Source organism: Myxocyprinus asiaticus, chromosome 32, assembly GCF_019703515.2.
Source record: "Myxocyprinus asiaticus isolate MX2 ecotype Aquarium Trade chromosome 32, UBuf_Myxa_2, whole genome shotgun sequence".
Classification (NCBI taxonomy): Eukaryota; Metazoa; Chordata; class Actinopteri; order Cypriniformes; family Catostomidae; genus Myxocyprinus; species Myxocyprinus asiaticus.
Genome location: NC_059375.1, coordinates 24007178 through 24026807, shown reverse-complemented (window position 1 = coordinate 24026807; position 19630 = coordinate 24007178). Strand labels below are relative to the sequence as shown.

Here is a 19630-nt window from a genome sequence, read left to right as displayed (position 1 = left end):
TAGTATATCCCATGCAGTGCATATCCCATGTTTCATGTTCTCTACCCTCTTAGACTCTCTCAATCGCTTCCTCTCTCGTGTGTGTCTACTCAGTGGGACAAAAATCTTTCTTGACATGTGGCTGCATGCTGTTGCATGCAGTATCGTTGTCTAGCTTCCTTCAGGCTTCACATATCTCTTCCTATATAAGTGTATAAGACTCAATCAGCCTACTTAATTTCCCTCTTGGCTCAGTGTATGTTTTCTTTCTTATGTTTTCTACAGTAATTGCCACTGTCATGACCATAAACCTCTCTTAGTGCTTTGTGTGTTTTTTCTAAGATCTACTTTCTCATTGTTAGTAGCAACTCTTGAGCGTTCAAGTGTTCAGTCTCATTCACGATGCAATGTGGAGAATCAAACTGGAATTTTGATATCAGTGAAATCTAAGTAATTGGTTCTCTCTCAGTTCTGCAGTAAAATAGAGCCAAACATGCACTCATTTCTCATATTGCTGTCCTAGGCAGCTGTACTTTCCTATGTTGGCAGTGTCTTTAGTTTAAATAGCTCTTTGTAAATGTTAAACATATTGCAGTTAAAGGCACTGGTTTGTTTCCAGGCTTTGTGGTAGAGGTCTGACAGACACTTGATGTAGTGTATGTTGGACACTGGGCTGTTTGAAGGCCAGCTCTCAGTCAGGCTTTAGTCTGGTTTCCATCTCTAGAGTTAGTGTGTGGAAAATGAGTGTGCCGTAGCATTCTCATTATCTGTTACCACACAGGCTAATGTACTCTTAAATATCTGCTTTTGTTTGGCCGTTGGGGACAGCTATGTGTGCTCTCCCCTCCTGTTCTTGTGGCTGTCTCTCTGCATTTCTTGTTCTTTCTCTCTCACTATCGGCCAGATGGATTCTGCTTTTCCTTCTGTCTTCTTTACTTGCTTTCCCTCTGTCTTTTTCTCTCTGACTCTCATTGTCTCCTTTTCTGACTAGTAGACATTAGTGTGTTTGTGTTAGCACTAGGTTGCTGGCCACTCTTTAGACATTTCAACTTTCACAGGGGATCCTGTAGGTAGAAAGTTTATAAATAAAGCTACACAGTTTTGTCTGCCAAGCTCAATCAAGCACTGCCATTCAATAGGGATAACCTTTTCAACACTGCGCCTCTCGCATTTTCTCTCTGCCCTCCTGTTTTCTCCATGCTTTCATTACCGATCTTCTGACCTCAGCCTCTCATCTTTCTTCCAGTGGCCAAAGCACCTCAAGGGCTAGTCCCTGGACAGCTCCCTCCAACTTCCGCACCCTGCCATGCATTACACATTTCATGTAACAGGAGAGTTTCTTCGGGGAAAAACGAAAACTCTCTTTACAAGTCCCATCATTGTACTCTGACTGGCCTATGGTCTAATGTGCTGTTATGATTTTAACCTGGTGTCATAGTAATGCAAGACTGTATAACACAGATTCTTTTCTAGCGCTACTCCGCCCTGTAATGAAGGCATGAATGTTGGTGTCAGGGGTGCAATATTAGGAATATTAGCCCTAATTCCAGCAGTGCCATCCATTCATGTCTGTCAGAAGTGTGGCTTTCAGTGGGCTTTGTGTTCAATTTAGGATATGGGCAGCACTGCAGTTTTTATATATTTTAAACATTATATAATGTCATAATGTTTGTTTATGTTAATAGATTGCAGTTAAGATAACAGTTATTATAAATGATAATATATATAATTTTAACTTCGTTCAATTGGTTTGGGTGATTTTGTTGGATATGTAACAGGTGGATGAATGCACATCCGCACATGATTAATAAACTTCTACATGTAGCATATAAAAGTTAAAACTACCATGAGAATGCAATATGCATCTTTACTAGTTAGTTAATGCATTAGGTATCATGAACTAACAATGAACAATATATTGTTTACAGCATTTATTAATTTTTGTTAATGTTAGTTAATAAAAATACAATTGTACAGTAGTTCATGTTAGTTCAGCTAATGTTTACATATACAACTTTTGATTTTAAAAATGTATTACTATTTGTTGAAATCCGCATTAACCAAGATTAATAAATGCTGTAAGAGTATTGTTCATTGTTAGTTCATGTTAACTAATGTTGTTAAATAATGTTAACAAATTAAACCTTTTTGTAAAGTGTTATCCAAACTTTAATAACAGCTGGTTAAAATAAAAGCAAAGACATAATTTAGAAGGATTAAATTAGATTTATTTGCATATACTTTTAGAAACAGTTGCCTATGCGCTGCGGTCGGGGTCCCATTAGATCTTAGTTGGTGGACTTGTTCATATAAGATCATCGTTAGATCATATTTGGCCTCATATCTGTCATAGCAATTGCACTTGAAAAATTAAAAACAGCCTTTTGCAATCTGCATTTGTGTGATTCCTTCGTGAAAATTTTAAATCTACCAACAGCAACTGTAAGCTAAGTGGATCTTATAAGAGCAGATGTGATAACAATGACAGTGATCCGCAAAATAGTTTTTCTTGATCCAGATATAAACTTTATTTAATAAATGCATTTCTCCAATAATCTTTCTGAATCGGGCTGTTTCAACCCCACAAACAGCACTTTTTGGGCATTTATCAGCTCAATATGAGCGTAGCGCCCATTGAAACCAGTTCTTTTCTGCGGTTTCAACTAAATATTTACTTACAGACCATTATTTTTACCATGGTTTTACCAAGAGCAATGAGTCTGCAGCAAAATGCCTTCATGGGCATCACATACAGCGCTTTACTCCTGTCTGGTGGGCTTAGTCAGAACATTGCATCCTATCAAGGAGATATTCCACTGAGATATTACACTGTTGTGAATTGTTATGACGATAAAGGCAGAAAACAATGTAAGTGTTACAGTATACTGTATGTTAAGATGTTGTAGGGAGTTTTCACACTGATATTCCAGCCTATAATCAGAACAGAAATTTTTGGGTTTGCTGCGCGTTATGAGTGCACATTTATTATACCACAAATACTTTCACCACAAATGCATATTCAGTTTCCCTCCAATAGAACTTACAGAACAAATCGTACGTTATCTACAATGCCTTACAACAGTACAGTAAATTATTTGTCCACTGAACACCAGAGTATTAGACCTGGATATATATTTGATGTGAAGACTTGTTTTCACTTATAGTATAATTGTAAAGACTGCTACAGACAATAAGGGTGACCTCAATCTTGGAGACAAACAGGGAAGAAAGGCTACAGGAGTCAGAAGAAAGAAAGACACACACACAAAAAGCAAGCAGATGAAAACAGTCAGGAGGAGAAGCTTAAGCTGGGAAAGCCATCAGCCCCCAGAAACCAATTAAGAAAGGAGTTATGGAAAAATGGAGATGTGTTTTAGGCTGAAATAAAAAACGCTCCATTTCCAAAATGAGTTTATCTCATCTGTCCACTGGTTCACTCCTGGAGGAGGCGCACAGGGGCCAGAAGCCCTGAGGTCTATAGCTGTGCACATCTTTCAGTTACCACGCTTTTCCCCACACTGACCCCAACTCAGGTGGATACACTTTACTCTAAACGGTTGAAGTCACTGGTATCTTAATTTGAAGGGGTCATTTGGCATAGTAGTGTTTCTATAATTGTGTATGATAGGCTAGATTTGAGTTAGCCATGGACATAGAGTGTCTAGCGGATGGGTGTCTGATTCTTAGCCCGTGCGTAGCGAGGATGATTTGAGCGGTCTGGATGGCATAAATTCAGTTTTTGCCTGTTTATCGCTAGTGGTCAGTAGTGGCCAGACGTTACAGCAGTTCAGTGAGTAGATTGTGTGTGTCTAATGATGTTTATGTGTGTGTGTGGGTGGGTGTTTCAGTATCTCTGTGATCGAAGAACCAGGTGATTGATGAGACTAACAGGAGGACTGTGTCCTCCAACCAGCTGCTTGGATACTGTATGTAGTTCAGATGTTTATTACTTACTAAACCTTCTAGTGATGACTTCACCGGCTTGAGCTGGCAGCCCAATTGGTTTGTCTGTGAGTTAGAGCGTACGTACTTGTCTATATTTTAAGGGACAAAATTGTTTAGGGTTAAAACTTGACAAATTTGGGACAAAAAGTCTATAGTAATTAGAGTTAGTTTTATATAAAAACAGTAGAAGTCTATGTTTTGTCCCCATTTAGAGAGCAAAAATCATACATCGAGTATATTGAACTGATGTCCTAATGAGGAAAAGGGCGTCAGATGCATGTTTGTCTCACGTAGCCAGACCTACGACTGCTTCATAGGTCTGGGGTCTATTAGCAGCTTCAGTTAGCCAAGAACTGCCCATTTAGACAGGAAAAGCCATCTAACTGATATGTGAAGTGACCAATAACAGTCGATTTTGTCATTAAAGGTTTGTTTAGGGGCGGAATTATCAGAGATGTATCATACTATTTTGTCAATATAATGACAAGAATATATTTTTAGTTTTTCATTGTTCTAAAATATTTAATGAGCTAGATATTACTGTTGTATAGAGTAAAACTTGCTTGCAAGCCGTTGTGATGTCTGATTTGTACCGAATTATCCTTTTGAGTTGATTTTAATTATTTAGTTGAAACAGTTGAAAATCAGTCTAAATACTTAATTTGCAAATCTGTCTGAATCAAAATGACTTAAAAATCTGTATCCAGTTATCACAAATGCCTAGAAAGTTCATAGAAATGTCATGAAAATTAATTTGTCAAAAAGGGTGGGAACACTGAGTCTAAAACTTTACCAGTTTCTCAGTTAGGACTTTAACACACCTAACACACCTTTGTCTGAAGTTTTGGGATAAGACAGAGGAAAAAACAGTATCACTTCTTGAAGAAAGTTTATTCTCTTCTGGCCAACAGGAATGAAGTGTCAGTATTCAGCCTAAGCCTGTAACACTTGGGCAGAACATGACTTTCCACTTATGCAGCACAATGGAATCTGCTTCTACAGTGTGTTTCCCCTAGACAGCGATTCTTAACGAGTTCAACATGATTCGAAGCAGTGCCCAATACATTTTTCAAATTGCACTACTGAATACTTCTTTTTTTAATCATTGCCTATGTTTTTTTTTTTTTTATCCATCTTTTTCCCCGGATCATTCCCAGTAAGGAAGGCAGCCGGGAAACTCTTATCTGTGGGATCGCTGAGAGATAACTGGCGCTGGTAAACCGTTTGTCGAACTATACAGGAGATGCCGTGATGTGGATTATAGTTAATGTGCAGATGTAATGGGATTAGAACGTTTTGGTATGTGAGATAGCCTATGAGCTGCTCCGGAAACTTCTGAACGTTTGGTGTTGGGGGTCTCCCAGACACCACCCAAGGGGCCTGTACAGTATCACTAAACCTTTCCGCAGATGACTGTAAAACAAGAGTGTGGGAGTGACTGAAGGCCATATGCCTGCCCATCTGAATGCATCACTCACATACATGCAGTCTCCATGACAGGAAGCCTTCCTTTAACCTTGTTTGGGGTGGAATGTGTAGGCTTTGGCATTTCACAAGGAAAAACTTTAAACAGTTTATATAGTATTCCTCCATTCAGCAAGCCTTAAAACTACAAAAAAACAAAAACAAAAAAAAAAAACACAACAAACTGTTCAAGTATGTCCAACTTCCCACAGCCCTATGAAAAGCACAATAAATGTGAAAAATAACTACATGATTTACATGACACTACAGAGGACAATGATTTTCAGAGTCCAAAATAATGGATAGAAGAATTCGGAGAGAGAGCTCATTCTATGCAGACACAATAATTTTCTGTTGAATTGCTAAATTCTCCAGAGTATCATTATTCCCCTCTTTTCCCTTATTACACACTCTTCCTTTTTGATCTTTTTTTATAAATACATCAGTTTTTGTATCCAGACAGTGTTTAGTGTTTCTTGGGGAATAATGTTGGTTAAAGAAGGTTATCACCCCTCGTAGTTTTTTAATCCCTCAGGACTCTCTCCTCACACATATTACATTTCTTCCACGGCTGAAAGGTATTATTGCTCTGGAAAATGGGCATTCGGGAGCCACGACAGTTCTCATGCTATTGTCTATGTGGCAGCAGTGCATGTCTTTCTGTGTTTACTCTGAATTTGGGCCTCTTCATTGTTTTTTACCTCCTTGTCTCAGTGGAAGAATAGGTCAGATTTGTGAACTGCTAGTTAGTGATGGTATGGTAGATTGCGTAGCTCTGTGGGCCAATAAGCCTTGTCTGTCCTCTAGCGTGTACTTGTCATCTTCAGTACCACGAGGAGGGAAATTAAAGGAATTTTATGACTGTCCCTAGCTAATCAGCTTTATCTTTCATACGTTTTATCTTTATCCCTTTAACCAGAAGGCAACTGGCTGAGCATTTGTAATATGCTCAAACTATGAGTGTGTCTTCTGTCACCCCAAATGTAGGTTTGACTTGCAAAGCCTCATTCTTTGGAAAAAAGATGTAATTAAGGTTCCCTCACAAAAACCAGGTCCAAAATGCAGATACATTTCTGCTCAGATTGGAATATATTAATTTCCATGCTTTTTTCAAATTCTACCTCAATCAGATACGGGGAGTGGGGTTCAGAGGAGCGGCAGAATTGCTTGCTGTCTGAGCCTTGATTTATTTATCCTTATTGAGATGGAAGGGAATATTTCAGCTATTTGGATGGAGCTGTCTATCTGGCTTTAAGTGATTTTGAAGGGTCCCGATTACGAAGCCTCTTCAGCCGGAAAACAGCAATTTGTATTGACTGTCCACAGCCGAGCAGGGTAATGAAAGCTTGTTCACCTGCTCTACGCTGGGAAATGGAGATTCCCAATGCCAGAGCCAATGGCGTGCCGGTGCCTCGCTCAAGCTGAAATATATGGAAATTGAATGGAACAAGCCGTTCAGTGTTTCAGCTTACCAAAGGTCACTGTCACGTCCTTTTGAAGGGAATAATTTTTTTCAACTTGGCAACTGGTGCAAAACCCTTTCCCCCATCAAACGTTCACCCTGAAAATGTTGATTTTTGTCAGATAATCATACATCAGCACATATCTTGTTCAGTAATGCAGTTATTGATATTTTGATTCCAGTCAGGGCTGAGGTTTTAGCATGTTGGCTACCCTTCAAGTGGCATGAACAGCAGAGACCACAGGTTACCTTGAGTGGAAGAATGTCCTGTCCTAAATGTCTCTTGTAACCATATACCCACTGTGGAATTGAAACACTTGTGTTGGTGGTACAGTACGCATTTGACTTACGGTGTTTCATTTGTATCCCAGCGTAGGTCCCCACCAGCCCTTATTAAGTGACTGTTTGGAAAAGAACAAGCTGTAAAGAATGCAGGATCTCTCCACAGCCACACATCTGCACTCCATGGTCTTTCTGTGCTGTGGAAAGTATTAAAGGGGGGCTGGATCAGGTTTTTTTTTTCTTTTTTTTTTTTTTTTTTTTCTCAGTCCATAATTTTCTTACTGCCGTAATCTTTACTTGGGCATCTTGCATCATATCCTTGTGTTCATTAATCACTGTTTGAAAGAAGTAGAGTACGAGGCAGGAGAGGAAAATGCCTTGAGCAGAGATGGGGTATTAGGTGTCTCTGGTTTGGGGCTGTGCTAGTCTAACTAGCATCTGTCATGAATATAAAACCGTGCTGCATAAATGAGGGGTGTGTTTCTTTTTTTGATACAGTCTGGGGTCATTAAAGACAGACTGGTGCTGTCCAGAGTAATCAGACATTAAGTTTTGTGGTGTCATTCCTTAAAACCTTTGTGGCATGAAATACCATCTGTAGCTATGACCAAGTATCGCAACCTAAAATAGCCCACCTCCTGCCATGTTCCCATAAAATAAGTAGCCTCTGATAGTTTTGTTTCTTGCATGAGAATGAAAGAACCACCTGTCAGCTCATACGGTGACATTGCACAGGAAAATCTGTTATGATCCTGATAATAAGCACTGACTGCACCACACAATGTCAAGCCCATACAGGTAAATCAGAGAGCAAAAGTAAGGCTGAAAGGAATTAATACAGAGGCCTTCAACACAGTGCCCCCACTGAGACTGAGTGTCGCTAATAGAGCACATTCTATTAATAGCCTAAATTGTATTGCTTAATTTCCTTTCATTCTTTTTTATAGTACTTGTATGAAATTATAAATAGAGCTATTTTATATATTTAATATAACATTAAACACATCCAGTAAACCTTTTTATGTATATAATTTTGTAGATACTTTCAACTTTTACGCAGCTAGTGCTGCCAACCTGCCTTAACATAAGCTACTTGGCGAACAGTTACTATTTCGAAAGTGATGCTTTGTTGAAGTAACAAGAAATGTTGTGTTTGTGTCCCGACATTCAGCCATAAAAAAAAACAAAAAACCTATGACACATTATGACACATTATTATTATTATTAGAGTGTTTTCAGGTGGAAGGCTTTTGCCCAACTTCTGATATTGCCATGCTTTTCTATAGACATTACAAAATGTGTGTGTATATATATACACACCAATCAGCCACAACATTAAAACCACCTGCCTGATATTGTGTAGGTCCCCCTCGTGCCACCAAAACAGCGCCAGCCTGCATCTCAGAATAGCATTCTGAGATGCTATTCTTCTCACCACAATTGTACAGAGGGGTTATCTGAGTTACAGTAGACTTTGTCAGTTTGAACCAGTCTGGCCATTTTCTGTTGACATCTCTCATCAACAAGGCATTTCGGTCCACAGAACTGCCACTCACTGGACGTTTTTTGTTTCTGGCACCATTCTGAGTAAATTCTAGAGACTGTTGTGCGTGAAAATCTCAGGAGATCAGCAGTTACAGAAATAATCATACCAGCCCATCTGGCAACAACAATCATGCCAAGGTCAAATTCACTGAGATCACATTTTTTCCCCATTCTGATGGTTGATGTGAACATTAACTGAAGCTCCTGACCCGTATCTGCATGATTTTATGCACTGCACTGCTGCTACACGATTGGCTGATTAGATAATCACATGGATGATTGTTGGTGCCAGATGGGCTGGTTTGAGTATGTCTGTAACTGCTGATCTCCTGGGATTTTCACACACAACAGTCTTTAGAATTTACACAGAATGGTGGCAAAAACAAAAAAAACATCCAGTGAGCAGCATTTCTGTGCACAGAAACGCCTTGTTGATGAGAGAATCAACAGAGGATGGCCAGACTGGTTTACATTTACATTTACATTTATTCATTTGGCAGACGCTTTTATCCAAAGCGACTTACAAAAGAGGAAAACATAAGCGAATCATCTTAGGAGACAGTGGTATGAAAAGTGCTGTATTACAAAGTATCACTAGCATCATAATAGTATTCAAAACAGAATAAAGTGCAACAGAAATTATTTTTTTTTATTTATTTTTTTTAATGACTGGTTAAGTGCTCATGGAAAAGATGTGTTTTTAGTCGTTTTTTGAAGACAGAGAGTGAGTCAGCTTCACGGATGGAGTTGGGAAGGTCGTTCCACCAACGTGGTACGATGAAGCTGAAAGTCCGGGAAAGTGTTTTGGTGCCTCTTTGTGTTGGTACAACAAGGCGACGTTCCTTAGCCGACCGCAGGCTTCTAGTGGGCGCGTAGCTCTGCATAAATGATTTTAGGTATGCTGGAGCAGACCCAGTAAAGTCGGTGACTGTTCTGTATGCCAGCATCAGAGCCTTGAATTTGATACGTGCATCAACTGGCAGCCAGTGGAGAGATACAAGGAGTGGTGTAATGTGCTCTCTTTGGTTCATTAAAGACCAGATGTGCTGCTGCATTCTGGATAATTTGGAGGGCTCTAATTGCACATGCAGGGAGGCCTGCAATGAGAGCGTTACAGTAGTCCAGTCTAGTTATGACAAGTGACTGGACAAGCAGTTGTGTGGCATGTTCAGAGAGAAAGGGTCTTATCTTCCTGATACTGTAGAGTGTAAATCTACATGATCTTGCGGTCTTTGAGATGTGGTCTGTGAAATTTAGTCTTTTGTCGATGGTTCCCCCTAGATTTCTGACCGATTTGGAAGGCGTTACTGTAGTTGCACCCAGCTGCACGGTGATGTTGTGTTCAACAGCAGGGTTGGCTGGAAAGACAAGGAGTTCAGTCTTGGCTGGGTTGAGTTGCAGGTGGTGCTCCTTCATCCAGGCCGAGATGTCCGCCAGGCAGGCGAAAATTCGAGCAGTCACTGTGGTGTCATTGGGCTGGAAAGACAAGTAGAGTTGCATGTCATCAGCATAGCAGTGGTAAAAGAAACCATGTGCCTGAATGATGGGTCACAGTGATGCTGTGTATATAGAGAAGAGAAGTGGCCCAAGCACTGATCCCTGAGGTACCCCAGTAAGTAGCTGATGTGGCTTGGATACCTCACCTCTCCAGGCTACCTTGAAGGACCTACCTGAGAGATAGGAATTAAACCAGTCAAGCATAGTTCCAGTGATGCCCAGCGAGGAGAGGGTAGAGAGTAAGATCTGATGGTTGACTGTGTCAAAGGCTGCAGAAAGGTCCAGCAGAATCAAGACTGATAATCTGTATTCAGCTTTCGCCTGTCTCAGCGACTCGGTGACAGACAGCAGGGCAGTCTCGGTGGAGTGTCCACTTTTAAAGCCTGACTGATTGTCATCCAGCAGCTTGTTCTGTGAGAGATAGGCAGAGATTTTATTGAAAACTGCCCTTTCAAGTGTTTTTGCCATGAATGGGATGAGAGAGACTGGTCTGTAGTGTTCTATTTGTGTGGGATTAAGTGTGGGTTTCTTCAGCAGCGGGGTTACTCGAACCTGCTTAAATTTAGTGGGAAAAGTGCCTGTAAGTAGAGATGTGTTAATTATGTGTGTGAGTGCAGGTAGGATGGACGGAGAAATGGCCTGGAGCAGGTGAGAAGGAATGGGGTCAAGGGAGCAGGTAGTGGGGTGGTTGGAGAGGAGGAGTTTAGAGACCTCGGTGTCATTCAGAGGAGAGAACATAGAGACAGAAGAGTTGCATACAGGAGACAGGTGTTTGACAAGGTGTGGTGCTGAGAATGTATTGCTGATAGTTGTAACCTTATTATGACCTTATTTGAACTGACAAAGTCTATGGTAACTCAGATATCCGCTCTGTACAGTTGTTTTTTTACATCAGTAATTTTGACTACACTTTGATTTTTTTTAATTTATTTTTTTTATTGCATTTGTGAACAAATTTGGTGAACTCTGACCTATGAAACTTGAAACTTCACAGATTGACCTCTTGGCTCAATACAAAGAATACAAATTTCAAAACTGTATGTTTTTATTGTTACAGAAAACTGAGTAGATGGTATATAGTATTTAAAAGATTTATATATATATATATATATATATATATATATAATATTATTTGTTATTTGTGATTTTATTAATTATTAAAACCAGAAGCCCTCAAGTGTGACATCGATATCCTATCCATAGCAGTGTCCTAAATAATTTTGCATGTTCAAAGCTAGGTCTGGGTATTGATACAGATTTCCCGTATAATATACTAATACTGTGTTTTATACACCAGTTTCTTCAGTTTGTTAAACAAGCTTTAATATCATATACTGTAGGAACGTTGACTCATTTATCAATATTACTTAATAAAACTTACTTTGTTTATCTCCCTGAGTGCCGACATGGTTGTTTGACGTCACGCACCTGCATCTCAGCAAAACTGAAGTTTCCCAGTTGGAATTCTAACTTCAAGTGGCATTCCATTGCACTTTTCCTTGTAGGAAGTTGGAAAATCCGACTTTACTAGTTGAATGGAACGCAGCATAACTGGCTTCTGCTCTGCCTTTGTATGTGTGTGATTGTGACCGTGATCGCCCTCTCGTGGTCTGCCAACGCTATTACGCCATACTGTTAAACAGAGGCCAACTGAGTGAATTGGAAAGCAAGCCAGTTGGGCTTCTAATTTAAATGTCGGTTAATTTTAATATATCGATGCCTCAAAAATATATAGATAAAACAACATGCTGATCAATAATCGATATATCGATATTTACGACATCCTTAATAAATAATATATATATATATATATATATATATATATATATATATATATATATATATATATATATATATATATATATATATTAAATTTGTATTGTTTACTTGCATAATTTGTACTGTTTACAAGTATTTATATTGATATGTAGAACACATGCTTAATCGGTACTGGCATTAGCCAATAAGCGCATATAATGAGAGAAGACGTGTGTAAATTCTTTAATGCATCCATGTGTGGTTAGAATTGAATGATTCTTTTTTTGTTGTTTTTAATCAACAACTGACTATAAAAAACAGAAAGGCTATGAGCCACTATTCAATGACATGGATCCGTGAATCACGTCTTTGGACATACAGAATGAGTTAAACCAAACTTTTACTCTCAAGTAGTACATTTACATGGACACCAGAAAGCAGGTTATTGCGAGAAAGCAGTGTTCCGTTTACATGCACTGTATAAGCGGTGTATTTTTTTTTATCCTGTATACATGCAGCTCGGTCAGTAAGCAGCTTTCTCCACAGCAACGTAATTTCCTAGTGACGCTTGTGTAAATAACAAACATGGTATCCGAGGTAGATTTCACAAGTTTATTCTCTATTGCTTCTCTTTATTTCCAGATATTCCAAAGTTGTTGCTGTGTTTGTTAACTTACCTTTCTATCACGACCTCCAGCAGAATTGTGCTTGAATTGTGGGGCTTCCTTCTTACGTAAAACTCAAGAGATTCCCTCAATGTATACGTGAACGTGAGGGACTGTTGATATTTTACAGTAGTGTTCATAAATGGGTATAGTTTATAATTTATGTGCTTTTTCCACTGAACTCCCAGAAATGTTTTGTTGACTTGTTGTTGGGCTCCATCCTATGACGTTTGTTCTCCGATCTGTTCCATGCACACACGCACTCCTCAAAAACCTGTTAGAATGCCGCTTATGTGTTTGCAGGGAGAAACCTACAGTAGGTTTGTTAAACCACTTTCTCTTAATCCCTTAAACAGTGTAAGGAAATCGGCGTCCTTGTTTACATGATGTTTCAGAATGCTGTTTTCTGCTAAAACCCTGGAATAAACAGTTTTCTTAAGTGCATGTAACCGTGGCCATTGAAATGACGTCTGTGCTATTAAATTCTCCACTATACTACTCAATCACTGGTGAGTGAAATCTGAACATTTATTAGCCAGTTACCACGTTTGCATACACTTAAGAAAGCGGGCTATTCCAGGGTTTTTGCAGAAAGCAGTTTCACCTGGAGAAAGCTGCTTATGTGGCCATGTATACACATATGCGGCATCCTTACAGGTATTTGAAGAGTGCGCATTTGCGTGGGACAGGCCGAATAACAAACGTCATAGGATGGAGCCCAAAAACAAGTCCAAAAAAAATTCTGAGAGAACAGTAGGAAAAACACATGCACTATAAATTTTACCCATTTATAAACACCACTGTTAAATATCGACGGTCCCTCACGTTCGCCTATATGCACTCCTACGTTGAGGGAATCCTGGAGTTTTAAAGGGGAATCCCACTATTGAAGCGTAATTCCGCTGCAGGTCATGATAGAAAAGTAAGGAAACAAACACAGCAACAATTCTGGAATATCTGGAAATAAAGCGAAGCAACAGAGAATAAAATAGTGAAGTCTTCCCCAGATACCATGTTTGTTATTTACACAAGGTTATTACGTTGCTCTGGAAAAAGCTGCTTACTGACCAAGCTGCATGTATACAGGAGTAAAGAGTAGGTTGCTTATACAGTGCATGTAAACAAAAACGCTGCCTTCTCGAAATAACCTGCTTTCTGGTGTCCATGTAAACGTAGTCAGTGGCTAATCATAGACATTTTTATTCGCATAGATGAGATTTGGTCGCACATCAAAGTGATTTACTTTCATTACAGAGGGTTGCCACATAGAGTGAAATATTGATCTTGGGATTTAAGAATCAGTATCGAGATCATTCAAACGAAGATCACGATGCATCGGAAAATCTATATTTTTACCCATCCATACTCAAAGCCTAGTATGAGCACGGCTTGACTCTTTGAAGTACCGTTTATTTGAAACTTTATAACATTTTGGTAAGGACATGGTTGAACCGAATGCAGTCAACAACTGTAAACCAATCAGAATGAAGAATTTAACAATGCTGTGGTATACAAATAAATTATAATGATTTATAATGAAATCCTTAGCAGTATTCAATGAGCCAGGATATCAAGAGATTTCATTATTGTTCTTTGGACATATGAATAAAAGTGAAAATAGCAGCAATGTTATTGCCTGATTTTTAAGTTAAAGAAACAGCAAATATATTCTTCAAACGCTTTTAATGAAGTTAAAAAAAGATCCTTCTTTAGCAAATGTCTCAGGAAAGAAAATATAAAAGTGTATTAAGAACCTTCATGATCTTCAAGAAGAATTCATGATCATGTTCACTTTGCAAGGCTTGCACTGATGACTGCATTAAATCCTCATGCCCTGTAACACACTTGCACAAGAATGTTCAGTGACAGGCCTGACCTTCTTTTGTGTCTTTTGACATTGTTTCTCCCTTACCTCTTCTCTCCAGCGGGTCTGCGGAGGAGTTTTCGTCTCAGCAGAAGAGATAAGAAGACAAATAAGTCCATGTATGAATGTAAGAGAAGTGAGCAGTATGACACAGCTGACGTGCCCACGTATGAAGAGGTGGCATCCTACTGCAGAAAACACGGAGACAGGCACAGACTTGTCGTTTTAGTTGGTGAGTGTTCATGCATGATTGACTACTTTGCTGTCCACAAGATTATCACTGTATTATTTTTTATTTTATTTATTTATTTATTTATTTTTGCCCTCAATATATGGTGGCCATCTTTGTTAAAGTTTAAAGAAATTTGAAAAATACTATTTCTGACAAATATCATCCATGTGCCGGCCGTATGCACGCATATTTGTTTTGGTTAGCTCAGCATCTGTGCTTTGGTATTTTTTTTAAATTATTTTTCTACTGTTGAGACCACTGCACAAATCAACACACCATTTTTGAGGCAGCAAACAAACCGTGATCTACCCACCCTAGCACTTGACTTCAACCCATAAATTCAGTTCTGCTGTGGGACTCTCACTCAGCTCGTCCCTCTAAGGACCCATGGAGCTGACGGGACCGGCTGATGATTAATTCATCTTTGTGGCACTTCATTCCCAGCACTGGTGTTCTATTGGAACATATTATTCATCCTTAATATTATTTACCAAGGGATTGTTAACACTTCACTTGCTTTCAAGGGAACGACAACAGTAAAACCCCAGTGAGACATCAACTTTAAAAGGGAAAAAAAACCTTGAAATGAAATTTGTACAAAAATTGATTCAATTGATTGGTGTTAGTTTGCCAGAACAATGAATTGTGTTTCATAAGAGGAATTTAAAATTGTGAATAAAAAAACTATTCAGATTTGTATGACAGACAGCTTGAAGGTTTTATGTTCATGTTTCTAAGTCCAAATGGTGTTGAAATAGCTCTTGATGAGTGAATAGTTCTCCCAAAAAGGAAATTCTGTCATCATTTACTCACCCTCATGTGACATTGTCTTCTGCAAAACACATAATGAGTAAGTTTAAAGTATGTCCCTTTTGCTGATTTCAGTGCAATAGTAAGTGAAAGTGACTCAATTTAAAGCTTTAAAAAGGACCCAAAAGTATCATAAAACTAGTCCACGCGGCTCGTGCCTCATATTCCAAGTCTTAATGTAAACGATAGGTTTTGACAAGAAAAAATCTGAAGTTTAAATCATGTTTCAGCTGAAAATATTGTCATCCTTTGCATGTTTGTGAGTACTATAGAAGCTTGTTCACAGTGGCACATGTGTTCAGGCGAGAACTTGCGTTGTTTATTAAATGCCTTTTGGAAAGACTTAAGATGTTATGCATGGTTGGCATGGACTACTTGCATTATACTTTTGGGTAGGCCTGTCAAGATTATTAAATAATTGTCTGATCAGGTTATTTGATCTAACCATGGTTATTGGAGATAACCGCAATTATTGTGCACTTTAACTTCCAATCACATTTTACTGTCTAAATAAGGGAATGGACGGCATGTTTGAGTTTCTCAGTTAATTAAATTCCGACTGTCTGACTGAGCCGCACCACAGACCACAATGAGAGCAGCTCCTTAAAAGCGCTTAATCACTTCTGAACCAGACTTGATGCGCTGTGATGAATGCGCTATCTGCGGAGGTTTGCACCAAACTCCTGCGAAGATTTTTGTGAATGCAAAGTGCTCCGGTTTCACTTTCATTTAACGATCGTGTAATGGCAAATGTTATTTTTCGTTGTGGGTTCATACACACAGTGTTAATGACACGCATGTGAAATAAGGGCTTGTGGGTTTAATCGGAGTGTGAAGGTGAAGAAATTTTGGATAGAAATATTTTACTATATAAATATTTGGATGTTTAAAATATTACTTTTAATGTCTTTCATAAGTTTTTAAAGCCTTAAAGGAAATCATGTAAGTTAAATATGAATAAATTACTACTTAAGGTTTATGAAGCACACATACACCTATGACAAAAGCATGACAATTTGTATGACAGTTAATCGTCATAATTGTTAAAGCCCTAAAACAGACAATTCATCTTTATTAATTGCAATTATTTAATCGCAATTATTTGTTTGACAATTAATTGTCAGCCAAATTTCAGAATCTTGACAGCCCTACTTTTGGGTCATTTTTTAAGCTTTAAAGTGAGGCAATATCCTCATTTTTGTGTTCCGCAAAAAGGTGCAAGATTTTATTTTTATTTTTTGTGAAACATTACTTTAACATCTTCTCATCAACTCCCTCCCCTCCAAAATAAGTTGTGGTTCATACCTATAGTATATGATGTTTTTCCCCAGTGTAAGGGGTTTGTTGTTTGAAGAACTTTTCCATTCTGGTAATGATAACCAGGTGCATACAAATTTTTCACTTTCAAATCTGTGAGAGGTAGCACGGGGTCATAGTTCACTGCAATAAACCAGGTTGTGTTTGGTCAGTGCAACACAGCATATGGATTCTATCACATATTGTTATTGCACATAATTATTGGAGTGTCCTTTGTAGCATGTATGCATGTCTGTGTGAGTTTATAAGGTGGTCTGTTTAATGAATCAGGCTTTTCCTACTTGATGATACTTCAAGTGCAAATAGTGCAAACTAGTGCATACATTTTCAGTTTTATCTCATAAAGACAGCGCCATGGATGGTATCAGACCTGACAAACCAAGGATGCTGAAACAGTCTGCTGTGTGTTGCACTGTTTTCTCTCTAAACTGTTATTCTGTCCTTTGAGGTCACACTTTAACTTTTTCTGGCCTACACTTTTTTCTGTCTGTTTTAGTTTTCTTTCATCCTTTTCGAAAGTTGTTTTATTGTATTTAAGTAATGGGTGATCCAATTTGAATGTCTAATTTTTTATGTGTCTCCTACTTTATTTGGTGTTTCAACATGATGTAAATTGTTGGTGTAGTCACTTGTCTTTTATTGCCATGGCTTTTGCAGTTTGAATGAAAGTGATTAATTTGAAAGCACACCCTCTAACATTAAACCTTCAATCTCCCAATAGGTGACTGTGGACAACAGGGTTAAACAAAATTACCCTTGAAAAAAATAGTCTTTTTTCCCCTTTGCTTTTTCAAACATGAATGACCTGTGGTTTGCGGTTCAATTTCAAACAGCTTTCCAGATGAATCAAGATCATATCTGTTTGGATACATATTAATCAAGCGGCCAAATTGAACAAATTTTACATATGCACAGTTTTGTGAGCCCATTGTATTGTTTTAACTGAAACTTGAATATTTAACAGAGCAAATGATCTGTTGTTTTCTTCATGTTTGAGTTGAGATTGAAGAGATTTTAGTTGATATTCTTCCGAGCAGTGGCAAATCCAACCCAGACAGAATTATGGTGGAACAGTAGAATGACCATTGAGGAAAACAATGATCTAAAGGAGCTGTCGGTTCAAGCGGAGGATCAGATTCACTACTTGCTTTATATCAGAATTTTATAGGTCTTTTCAAATATCTTTGTCTGGGTTATTATAATTAAACATAAAAATTTGGGCTGAAAAGTGTTGTTTTTTGTTTGTTTGTTTGTTTGTTTGTTTGTTTTTACAGAACTAGCATGTATAGTATTTTTGTTCACATTTGAGCAGTTGGGTCCTGTACAAGCAGCATGCTGAGGTCTCTTCAAGGGATCCAGACCTTGCCAAAAAAACTTAGATTGTAAATGTATCGCACCTGTAAACTTGGAGAAAGAGTATTATGCTTATCAGACATAGTGGGTGGACTATGTTTATGCTGACAATAAAAGTAGAGGGTGTCTTGTTGGGTGTCCAGGGGTGTTGAGAGCAGGCTGGATAGCCCCCATCCCCTACATTTAGCCAGCCCATCTTCTCAAGGTTAACTAAATGTGATGTGCTCTATGCTTGGCCTGGAAGTTATTAAGCCTTTGGTATTAGACTTCTCCCCTAATGAGGGCCCTAATTACTACTGACACTTTTACTACCAACCTGCTCCCGTGAATGCGCGCACACAAACTTGGATTGAAAAATAATTACTCAAATGTGTTATTTTATTGGGGCTGTTAAAGAGTAAAGGGCAAGCTATTGTTTAGGGTCATTAAACTGTATGATAATGAACAGAATAGTCAGGGAAAAAATACACAAAGACAAGTCAGTTAACCTCTCCAACGCACCCTTTGTCATTGCAGCCACGTCCTATTTGAAGGCTGTTTAGACTATGAGGATTTGGCAGGCTGCTCAGCCCTGAGCAACTAAGACTCCATTTTTTTAGTGCTGTTCATGGCTTCTGGGACTCAAGCAGCCAGCCATACATCAGAGATAGGGCAAGCCGCTGGAGAGATGAGTGATTGAGGGCTTTAAACTCATTTAGTACATATGATGAGTGAATAGAATGGCCAAGGGACTACTGGCCATCCGTCATCCCATTGACAAGGTCTCGATGTGGGCCTGGAAGCAAGCAGACGGGGCCTGGTGGGGTCTGGAGATTAACATCCACAGAAAATAAAGAATATCTGAGTGCGTGTCCTTTGCGTATGAAATATGGCTAATGGGAAACATGTATAACTGTGTATTTCTTCTCTTTCCACCTATGTCTACAATATATGCACATAAACATGCACTTTTTACATATGGCTCTCAAACAGGAGCTCCACATTTCTCAGTGACCCTAAAAACACATCAAATAGACTCCTGTTTCCTCACCATAATCTTTCTCTCACTCTTTCTCAATTTTGTCCCGTATCAGAGGGGGATAAGGATAACATATTCTGCACTGTCACGTGCTTCTCATTGAGAGATGTGTGTATGTGCATCGGAAAGTGTATGATGCACCAAATGAAAATGTGCATTCTCTCTGCGAGATGGAAAAACATCTGTTTTCGGTTCTCTAACATATAGATTTTGATGTGTGCATGTCTCAAAGCCATCATTAAAGGCTAATAGAAAAGCCATGCTTGACTCTCCGCATTACAGTGTGAATCTTGGCCTATCTTTAATGGGGGCCTTGACAAGTAGAATCGCACAAGGGATTGAATCTCCGATCTTGTGTGTTTTTGCTGCATATGTGGCTCGTCTGATGCAGTGGACAGACTCTGTGACTACAGGAAGAAGAATGCAGGGAATTGTGTAG

At 38.7% G+C, this 19630-nt stretch overlaps 1 protein-coding gene across 1 annotated transcript in view; it reads left to right on the top strand.

Annotated features, from left to right (window-relative positions):
- The window catches only part of mpp7a (MAGUK p55 scaffold protein 7a), a 187769-nt gene that overhangs the window by 142008 nt on the left and 26131 nt on the right, over window positions 1-19630 (top strand). Inside the window, exon 13 of the mRNA XM_051666468.1 lies at window positions 14523-14693. Coding sequence (XP_051522428.1) covers window positions 14523-14693 — 171 coding nt within the window. The remainder of the gene's footprint in view (window positions 1-14522; window positions 14694-19630) is intronic.